Raw genomic sequence first — 11,297 nt, 5'->3', positions numbered from 1 at the left:
TCTTTCCCTGGAGATAGAGAAGAACTGTGTGGAAGTCCTGATGTGCCTCAGTAGGGGAAGATCAGTGGCATGGACTAATAGCTATGTTGATGCGATTGAAATATAAATCATTCTTTTGGGGGCAGGTGGGGAGGAAAGGAAATTGTACACGTGTTCCAGATAGAGGCATTCTCTGATGTTAATAGCAAATATGTACGCATACATGTGAAAACAGAAGACTAACATTGCCTTTAAAGCATGTGATTGACTTCACTTTTTTTTCTCTGAAAAATAATCAAGTAGAATCCAAAAATTGTATTAGTAGGTGGCAGTTTTTTAAAGGAATACATAAAATTGTAGGGTGGAGTAATATTTTTAAGCTGTATTTCATTTGTAAGCTAACTACAAATTAAATTTCTGTATGCTTTCATCACTCCAGATTCGTAAAGTTACACTGACATAGGACCATTAAGAGCATAAAAAAGGACTGCATGCATAAGTTGCATCTATTAGGAATTAAATGTGTATCATTTGCTTCAGACCCCTTTTCTGGTTCTCTCAAGTATTGAAATAACTGGAGATCAACCAGATTTCTTTTGTAGTCTTTTTAATTGTAATTGCTGCCTAAATGCACTGGGTAATTAAAAGTAAAATTCTCATTATTTGAGGTACCCCTAGCTTTTCTCTTAATGTTAGAATAGGGCACTAGCTTGATTATACAGATGTTGACATAATGTCTTGAACAATTAAGGTCCAGTGAGGCCTTCTATAGCTGTTTTACTTCTTGCTAATATGAAACGTGAGCATTTATGAGTGCTAATCATGTTTCAGTGTGGTTTTTTTAGTGTTTTTTTTCAAACTTTTAATGAGTGCTAATCACTGTTTTAGCCACTCAATATAGTATATGAATATGTCTGCTTTCACGTTCATTCCATATGTCTGGATTTAATATTGTCACATTCATGTTGGTTTTGTTAGGTTGTGTATCAAATTACCGTAATAATGAGCTTAATCTGTACTAAGTTAGAATTTCAGGTAGTGAAATAATTTGTTCATTACAGCCATTTGTCATTTGCTTATATCTACATTGAAAGAGAGGTCCCTACACCAAAAGCTTTTTGATTATTCTGTAGTTCACAAATAGAGAAGAGGGAATAGGCAGTTGTAAGCATATGCTAGGAAATTATTCAGATAGTGTAGAGCAGAGTAAGTCTGAAATAGTTGGTGACTACAAACAATGAAGCTTAAAGTAGATTTACAAGTTTGATGGTTCCATGTGCCACTGAGATGAAACTTACACCTCTGGCTCAACAGGGTAAGGAAACCCTGAAAGATGGTGCAGGGTGTTCCTCTGCTGCAGTGAGTTCTTCTGGACCATGAAGTGTGCCTTTTGTCGAGTACTGCTGGTAGTGACTTGAGAGCAGTAAGCCATTGGGAAGAAGGTGGAAGTGACTGGAATTCTGCTTATTCAGTTGAATTTTCCCATGAGATAGCAAGTCCGATGGAAAGAGCCCACTGTTGTTGAAATAAAAAGCCTTGCTTTCTGCTTCTTCTGTTCAGGTACTTTGCAGCAGAAGTAGTGGCTAAGCTACTTGTAGTGAGTTTACTTGGAAGGAAAATATTCTGGTTTTGTTGGATTAGTTTGCCATCCAGTTAGTAGATTAAACTTGGTCTTGATGAAGTCCAGTGAGCCCCAAAGCTGTGGTTAAGGTTAGAGAAAGGAAAGAGCTTGCAGCTGTGAGCCAAGAGCCCAGAAAAGGGCGTAAGAGGGGAGAGGAACTTTGTCTTTGGATTGTCATTATCTTAGATTAGATAATCTTCAGATAGATTGAATAAAGTGAATAGGATTAAATGCTGCAAAACTATAATTTGTTCAGTGTGTAGATTTCATGTGGTAGAACTATAGTGTGAGAGAAAAGAAGAAACACATTACAGCTTTTGTTTCTGTGCTCATCAGAGTAAGAAGACAACTTTTTTTGTTTTAATTCTGAGGGGATTTGATGTGGTTTTTGTGTCAAAAGAACTTTAAAACTGACAGCTGTTGTTGCAACCATCAATTTCAGGATTCATCAGTTGACTGTGAAAGAGGGATGGATCTCTTGCAGTACTGAAAGTGACTGACCTGTGCTATGCTGAATTCACCATAAATTTATTCCTGCAAGAGGGGTACTCTGATTCAGGGGTATCTCCTTGCCTTGATCCATCATTCCTCAGTGACAGTCTTAAAAAGGTGTCTGGAGAGCACAGAGATGAAGCCTGCAAGCCTGGGCAGGCTGCTTTGTTTGCAGCTGCTAGAAGTGGTAAATATAATGTGAAGCTGGAGGGCAGCAGGTAGCTTTTCTCCCTCCTCTCAGGGCAGGAAATTAGGGGCTGAGGAAAGAGACCAAAGCTGCAGAGAGACTTCTGAGTGTATGTATAAGATACAGCAGTAGGCAACAAAATGAACAGAAGAAAGAAAAGAACATTTGTCATTAACGACACAATTTTCTCCTAATTGCTATAATTAGCAGTAGCTTCAGAAGTCTTATCAAAGTTCTCTAATATGATTACAGTAAAAACTTTTATGTTTTTTCTGAATGGAAGAAATAATAAATGTAGTAAGCAATAGCTGTATTAAAACCTGAAAAGTGCTTGTAGCTAAAATTATTTTATAGGTGATCCTAGTTCTTCTTTGTCTACAAACATGCACCTCAGGTCTAGCAGACTGTCAAATATTGGAAATAATTGCTTACCTCAGTAGTTACAGAAATATAATTAATAGAACTTTTATTTTCTTCTGCAAAAAAGGGCTATGGGAGCTTCTCCATAGGTTTTTCCACACTTTTTGGAAGCACTCTGTATCACAGCTGAAAACATCAATGATTTTTGCCTTCCCATATAATTTGTCAGTGCGTTGTATCTACCCTTGAAGTGTTGTTTCCCAAAATAAACAGTTTGTTATTCACTGTGGAAAACCCCTTTTCTGAAGAGTTTATCTAAGCATTGTAAATATTGGAAATCTTTACTGCAGAGAAGTGCTGAGAATCAGTTAGCAGAAATGGTTAAAATATGCAGTTGTGTGTTCTATCATGGCCATCAAATTTTTTTTAGCAGAAATGGTTAAAATACACAGTTGTGTGTTTTTCTATCATGGCCATAAATAATTTTTTGTCTCTACCAACAAAATGCTGATGAAAAGGATAACCTAAACTAGGGAAGGGAGAATAAAGATCTGTGCACTTCAGCTTCTCATTGGCAACAAATGCTGTTTACGAACTGAAACGGGTTGTATAGATCCAGACAGGACAAAGCATTCAGCTCCAACTTAGAAAGGAGAGATGGTGCTTAAGTTACTTAATCAGATATGTTAGCTTTTGTAGACTCGTAATGACTAGTTAGAGTGGCCTTACCTATTTAAACTTCCAAAATGTGTTGTGGCCTTGTTGTCTTACCTTGTAGTTGTGTGTACAGTAGTACCTTCAAACACTTCATCTGTGAGAACTTAATTGAACAGTATTAGCCCATTCACATGTAAAGAATTCAGTGAGTGGTGTGAATTTGAATCCTGGACCCGTAGGTTACTTCAGTTAACTGTGCAAGATTAAGTTGCCTTTTTTTTTTTTCTTCTTTTTATTCAGACTCCACACAAAATAAAACAGTATATTAATGCATAGACAGAATTTTAGTGGCATCAACATGAATTTCCAAACTTGGTCAGCTTTCTAGTATTATCTTGATGGAACCATCCTTTTTCTTACTTTTGGAAGCAGTTTGAAATTAAAATTGTGAGGATAGAGTTATGTTTGTCCTTAACTGCTGTGGTTATTCTTTCCCCCCCTGCTAGTTTTCTCTTTTCTTGGGCTATTAAGCTTATTTTATCCAGAGACCTTCCTCTGAATTTTTATTCAGAGGCAGCTCTGTTTCTGGAAAGTATTTAATTCCTTATTCCTATATATCTGAAGAATCTGTGCAGGAGGTCAAATTAATTAATTAAAGAAGATTACATCTTTGCTGGTCTAAAGTATGCTTATTGCAACAACAGGCAGATACAGTCTGAAATGGATCTTAGTGCTGAATCTCTGGTTGTTTCAGGTTGTGGGAATCTAGGAAAATGCTGACTCTTGGTACAGGCACTGGTAAACGTTCCGGTTCTCTGGGGAAATTCAGGTTAATTTTTACAAGGCTTCTGACAGGTGCTGATCAAATATGTTGGACCAAAACTGGAGTGTCTAAAGTTAGACTAAGTACAGATTTAGGAGTCTTACTAAATGAAGAAATCCTGACGTACATTACTGTCTATCTTCAGCTGCCATTTAACTTAGTGGGATTTGCATTTGATCAACAGCCTAAAAGGTCAGACATGTTTTAAATAGAAACAGTCTCAGTTTCGAAGACCAGGAAACTGTAGTTTAGGCTTGTAAGAGCCTTGTAATGTGTGGATATTATCCAAAATAGGTTGAGGAGGGGAGACAGTGTGGTAAAACCTGTTGGTCAGAAACCCAGTTCAGACTTGATTTCTAACAAGATGTGGTAGGATGCAGGGAGGAAGGGTAAATTGCGTTTTGCCCCTTGGTTTTGTTCCAGAGTAATTTTTTTAAAAATACTTAATTCGTTGCTTTTTTGTTTCCTTAGATGTTATTGATAGAATGTATAGCCTAGTTATGGCCCAAGAAAGCCAATTTAAAATACAATATATATAAAATACAAAAATACACATTTTTCAGAAAATCCCTGATCAGCATCTTGTCACTCTGTTGGCACATCTGTGTAACATCATGCAAATGCAGTAGACTTCCAAAGTCAGTTTTTATTTTGTCAATAGATTGTGACATTTAAGAAGTAACTATAACTCTGCTGCTCCTGCCTGAGCAGCAGTTGTCTTACGCTGTGTATACACATTGTATATAAACATGCCAACTTCTTATGCTTTAGATGGACTTGGCAGCTTACCAGGCCTTAATGCCTTTTACTTAGTTGAAGCCTCAGGAGTATTCTTACATGTGTCACACTGTATTTACTGGTATGCAATATAATTAAAATTAACTTTTTGTTCTATTTTAGATAGCCATAGAGTTGTGTGTAGATTGACAAAATGTGCTAATTTGAATCAGAGTCACCTTTTCAAATTCATGTTTAACTTTGTGAAATGCTGTAAACTCACACTATATTGGGAGCCCTATGGTGATGCAGCAAATACATCTGTTGTGGATAATATACATTATTAAAAGCAATCTATTTTTGGCAACTAATGAACAAGTGCAAGGAGCTGAGGAACAGAAGCCTCATGACAAGAAGCAGCACAGCAGCAGAGATGAATGCAATGTCTTGCACCTGGGACGTATGTGGCTTCTGCCTGTTGGTGCTGCTGGCTGGATGGGCAGCAGCTCAGCAGAAGTACCAGGGAGGGCTGGTGAGCAGCAAGCAGAGCTGTGAGGAACTCATCCTCACCCTCAGCAGCAAACTGCAGTCTGGGTTGCTTTATTTAGCAAGCACATAGCCAGCATGAAGAGGGACCCATCTCCTCACTTCTTGCATGACTGCACTGGGGTGGCATATAGGATAGAGAAGATAAAGCTGAGGAGAAAGCTACAGGCTCTTGCAAGCTAAAGAGAACTGAATAGATTTCATTCCAGATTTCATTCTGGATTTCATACACTTTTCCTTCTGAAATTCCTTTTAAATCTTTATTGTAGTTGTTTGCATGTTTAGCTCAATCCTTTTTTGTGCTGTACATGCTGTACTAATTTAATTTAGATATTTTTGTTTGTTTGGGTTTTTTTAATTAGAAATCAAGCTCACAGTTGACCCAGAGGGCCTTGACTAACTTGAAGGTTTGTGTAGCTGCGGATGCCTGTCTGCTAATATGAGCATGCTGCTGCATGTCTCTGTTGTAGATGGGCCAACACTGCAGCATAATCTTTCCTTTAACTAGAAATACTTGCTACAAGTCAGCTTTGCTGTTGTAATACTCTTTCAGTTTAACTCCATGGAATAATTCTAGGTTTTGACTTGGTGCTATTGGCTGTGTAAGGTCTATGGATGCTAGTAGTCAGCTATCACTGGTGTCTCACCAAAGTTCTTAATCTTTGTGAAAATAAGGGTTTATTGTACTTATTCTGTTTCTGCTGCAAGTACTGTTGCTCCTTCTGTATGGAAGTGTGTTTTTTTAAAGAGAAAAATGCATTTTAAATCTACTTATTTGTTTTCCATTCCATTGTGTTTTATTATGGGATCTTCTGCCTATGACATTGAGTAAGAGTATAATACTTGTGAGCTTTTCTGTCCATAAAAATAAGAGAGCTTTTCATGCAGATTTTAATGGTTTATAATCCAAAGCCAGCAGCAACTCCCAACTTTCCATGCTTATTGTTTATTCTCTTAAGATAAATCATTTGACTTTAGGTTTGCATTACTGACAGATTAAGCTGCCAGTGTAAACATTGTAGGATTGAGTATTTTGAAAGATGTGTGTAATTTTGTGAAGGAACTAACCCTGCAAGTATCCGGAAGCAATGTAATGTTGCATGTGTTCAAATAATATTTTGCAATGTTCATGAGAAAAGGAAGTCAGTATTTAGGAAAGTATTGGTGAAATGGTAACAGTTTATGATTCTTATTTTTTGTTTACTGAAAATAATTCATGACACATGGAACTTTTACTGGAATTTACATGAAAAGTTGATTCTGGAAGTAGGAGAGACACTTATGTTACTGTACAGCCAAAAAAATGCCATTATTTATAGTTGGGTAACCTTTCAGATTACTTTTGACGGTAGAATTCAGCTAGAGTGAAAATGTTTTGGTTTTAAGTCTCCAAGTTTGGGTTCTATTCATGGAAAAACTAGACACCTTCAGTTTTTTTTAAGAAATAGTAATAAGTTCTTGGTTTCCTGCAACTTATGTCCATTTATTAAAAATGGAACCCATAAAATTTGGAATTTGAAACTGTGATGTTCACCACCATTCTTTAAATGCTTTTTCTTTCTTCCTCGCTGCTAAATTATTCTCTTTGTTAACAGTGTGGGCATGATGACACAATTTTTGAACATAGGACCATCCTGGTGGATGCTAAACTTTAATAAAAAGGGAGACGCCAATCACTGTTTACTTGACAAAACCAGCCTAGATGAACCTACATGTATAATCCAGAGAAATAAATTCATAGTGAAATGTAGTATTTGTGGCAACACTGCTGAATACTGGTTATTTTTTCTATCAACTTCAATTTTTCTTTTCCATATGCAGATGCTACAGACTTTTTAGTCAGGTCAGTTCTCCTGTGTCTTAAATTAACAACATGTTATGCACAGAAAACTTGCAGAAAGCAAATAATAATATATATATATATATATATATACTTCTCTAACATGTATATCCTTTATAATGTTGAAAATCTGTGCACCTTGGCACAGGTCTTGGTCTTCCAAGAGAGCTAAGTAGAAAATTCTGTTTCCCACTGCTAAGATGTTAGGTTTGTAAGATCTTTGTTCTTGTCTGTAAAAGTCTAACACATCCCTGGTTGACACTGGTATGTTTATGTAGTATGAAACGTGTTCCTTTAAGGATTTTTGAAGATACTCTTGTACTAATTTAATAGAATCAAATAATGGTTTAGGTTGGAAGGAACCTTAAAATCATCTAGTTCCAACCCCAATGCTTGAGCAGGGACACCTCCCACTAGATCAGGTTGCTCAGAGCTCCATCCAGCCTGGTCTTGGACACTTCCAGGGAGCAGGCAGCCACAACTTCCCTGGGCAACCTGTCCACTGTCTCACTACCCTCACAGTGAAGAATTTCTTCCTAATACCTAACCTAAATTTACCCTATTCCAGCTTAAAGCCATTACTCCTCGTCCTATCACTACAAGCCCTTGTAAAAAGTCCCTCCCCAGCTTTTCTGTCATCTCTTCAGGTACTGGAAGGCTGCTCTAAGGTCTTGCCAGAGCCTTCTTTTCTCCAGGCTGAACAAGCCCAATTCTCTCAGCCTGTTTGCATAGGGGAGGTCCTCCAGCCCTCTAATCATGTTTGTGGCCCTTCTCTAGACTCTCTTCAAGAGCTCCATGTCCTTATGTTCATAGAATCATAAAATGGTTTGGTTTGGAAGGGCTGCTAAACATCATCTAGTTCTAATCCCCCTGCATGGGCTGGGACACCTCCTGCTAGATTAGGTTGCTCAAGGCCCCACCCAACTTCGTCTTGAAGACTTGCAGAGATGAGGCATCCACAACCTCCCTGGGCAACCAATTCCAGCATCTCACCGCCCTCACAGGAAATAACTTTTTCCTGATGTCCAACCTGAATCTCCCCTCTTTAAGCTTCAGATGACTGCCCCTTGTCCTCTCACTATACAGCTGTGTAAAAAGTCCTACTCCAGCTTTCTTGTGGGCCTCCTTCAGATACTGGAAAGTTGCTATAAGGTCATCACAATGCCTCCCCTTCTCTAGGCTGAATAACCCCAACTCTCTCAATCTCTGTTCATAGGAGAGGTGCTCCAGCCCTCTGATCATCCTCATGGCCCTTCTCTGGACATGCTCAAGGAGTTCTATGTCCTTCTTATGTTGGGGACTCCAGAACTGGACACAGTACTCCAGATGGGGTCTCTGTAGCAGAGTAGAGGGGGAGAATCACCTCTTGACTGGCTGACTATGCTTTTGATGCAGCCCAGGATATGGTTGGCTTTTTGGGATGCAAGTGCACATTGACGGCTCATGTTAAACTTCTGGTCTGCCACTGCCCCCAGGTCCTTCTCCTCTAGGCTGTCTACAATCCTTATTCCTTCCAACCTGTGCTCGTGCATGGGATTCCCTGGACACAGGTGCAGAACCTTGCACTTTGCCTTGTTGAACTTCATGCAGTTTGCATGAGCCCACTTCTCGAGCCTGTTAAGATCCCTCTGCATGTAAGCCAAAGAACTTGGGTACAGTTGAACATTTTCTTGTTTCAAAGACAACGTTGATGGAAAATAAACAAAAATATATACAGAATATGTGTTTTCATTATAAAACTTGGCAATAATGTTTAACTTGACTACGTTTAATGGGCAATTTTTTTTGTTTAAGAAGCTTAGTCAATGTGTAATAAGGTTTTACATAAACTTGGTGGAATAATCACATTAATGTCATGCCAACATTAAAAAATTCTTTCAAAGGATCACTTTTACTTGTTTATGGATGACATTGTAACAGGGCAAACTTAGTTGTGTTCTAACTGAAATAAAGGGGTTTTCTTGTACTATCTGTTATGAAAGGATAGTGCCAGAAGTGAAGGATGGTGAACAATGAGCTAGGTGAGTTGCCAAATTGTAAAAAAACAGAAGATTTCAGTTTTCTCTTAATTATTGCATTAGATGTACTTAGCTGTCTTTCCAACAGAGTTATAGATCTAGCTGTTAAACAGTAATTCGGCAACGCAGCTGACAACATTTGTTAAAGATTTCTGTCTTCTTTAAAGTAGTTTTGAGTTAGACTGTTTAGTGCAGGTGCTTTGAGACTGTGACTAATGATTCCTTTCATCCACTTACTTGTTTAATCTATTAAAAATTAGTTGTTGGTTCAGAAGTTTTAACTTAATGAATCAAAAGCCATTTCTTCTTTGTGTCCTATTGAACAAATTGACCAGACCATTTTGTTCATATTCCTAAGAAATTTAAATTAGTTTAGAATGCATTTTGTTTTGTGTTCAGTCTGAATTTAGATTTCTGCTTCTGTCTGAGGCCACTACAGCATTAAAACAGCTGTTCTTCTTTCACAGGCCTATGAAGAATACACCAGCAAACTAGATTCTCTACAGCAGAGAGAACAGCAATTACTGGAATCCATGGGAAATGGAACAGATTTCTCTGTCTCCAGCTCAGCTTCAACAGACACAGTTGCATCATCATCCTCCTCTAGCCTCTCTGTAGCACCTTCATCCCTTTCGGTTTATCAGAACCCTGCTGATATGTCACGGAATAACCCTAAGTCTCCACAGAAGCCTATTGTTAGAGTCTTCCTGCCCAACAAGCAAAGGACTGTGGTGAGTCAGTTTCTATTCACATACTTGTAATCTCAATACTTCCTTTATCTCTCTTCCTCCGTATGCAAAAGTTAAACTAGGAGTGGAAAATATACCTGTGTAGAGGTCAGAGGTGGTATGATCGCTGTTTGTGCTCTGCCACATTCAGTTGTTTTGATACATTAAATGTTTTCTGTAGGATTAACCAAGATGTCCATTATAGCAATAATACAGAATACAAAACTTTCAGGAGTTTTTTTAACAACAAAGATACCTTTAGATACCAAAGATACCTCTTTTTTTTTTTTTCTAATCAGTTTCATTGGATAAATAGTAATCTACTGTTTTACAATGATTAGAATAGGCCAGGAAGCTCTGCTTTTGAATTATACAAAATTATTGATTAGTTGAAGCTATTGGAGAAAGTGTTTTCAATATCAAAGATACAAGCAGCAGTGGTTACTTTGAAGAAAATACAAGCCTCTTGCAGCTAACAAGAGCTGTGCAGAATCTCTTAGGTTTGGGGTTTTTTCTATTCTTCCCCACTCACTGTAGCGAGTGTTTCTTATTGGGACCTTGATGCTTTTGGGCCCTGTGTAGACAATTGGCTAGGAGAGGGTCACAGTTGCTGTTAGGATGGGCAGGAATTGTTGCCTGCAAATTGGTCAAAAACTACTGTTTATCAGTTTTGACAGTATTATAGTGATTCCTGGAGTCATGGAATAAGAACTGAGTTTTTGCTGGCTACTTAATTACCTGTGACATGTGGGATTTTTTTTGTCTTTTAAGAGCTGCTAATTGAAGAGCCTTAGTATGTGCTTTAGAATAATACACTACTAAACTGTGATAAATTAAGTAACTGACAAGCCATAGTCTAGGCTCTGTTTTGTAAGGCAATTAAGAGCACTCCTCACTTGGGAGTGCTGTGGTTCCAGAGAAAGCGGAAAATGAATGGCTAGCACAGCCAGTGTCTGTGCAAAATCTGTGGTTTTCATAACATCTGGTCAGGTATTGGCTGTCACTGGGCGGTGACTGCTTGTGGAAACTGAGTTGCTGGCAAAGACAAGAAAACAAACTTAGTAGTGCTGAGCATTGAGAATGTTTTCTTCCTTCCCCTGCCACTTTCCTTCCATTCCTCCCTCCTTCCATCCCACTGAACAAAAGAGATTGTAAGACTTATATGAGGAACAGCAGATTAAAAGGCAGTTGTTTTCACCTGATGTTTTTCTTTAAGTTTTGCTTGACTGTTAAAGATATTGCCAAAGATTGAAAGTAGTTTTTGGTTTTCAACCTAGAGAATGGAGGTTTAATATAAACTATGACCACTGTGCAGATATGTGGTGTTAA

At 38.0% G+C, this 11,297-nt stretch overlaps 1 protein-coding gene across 2 annotated transcripts in view; it reads left to right on the top strand.

Annotated features, from left to right (window-relative positions):
- BRAF (B-Raf proto-oncogene, serine/threonine kinase) overlaps positions 1-11,297 on the top strand; it is a 63,696-nt gene that overhangs the window by 332 nt on the left and 52,067 nt on the right. For both annotated transcript variants that reach the window (XM_010005827.1, XM_010005825.1), the window contains exon 2: positions 9,708-9,971. In XM_010005827.1, the coding sequence (XP_010004129.1) occupies positions 9,708-9,971 (264 nt within the window). The remainder of the gene's footprint in view (positions 1-9,707; positions 9,972-11,297) is intronic.

Source organism: Chaetura pelagica, unplaced genomic scaffold (genome assembly GCF_000747805.2).
Source record: "Chaetura pelagica isolate M959 unplaced genomic scaffold, ChaPel_1.0 scaffold79, whole genome shotgun sequence".
Lineage (NCBI taxonomy): Eukaryota > Metazoa > Chordata > Aves > Apodiformes > Apodidae > Chaetura > Chaetura pelagica.
Note: the sequence above shows the minus strand (reverse complement) of the source record. Positions and strands in the feature narration are given on the sequence as shown.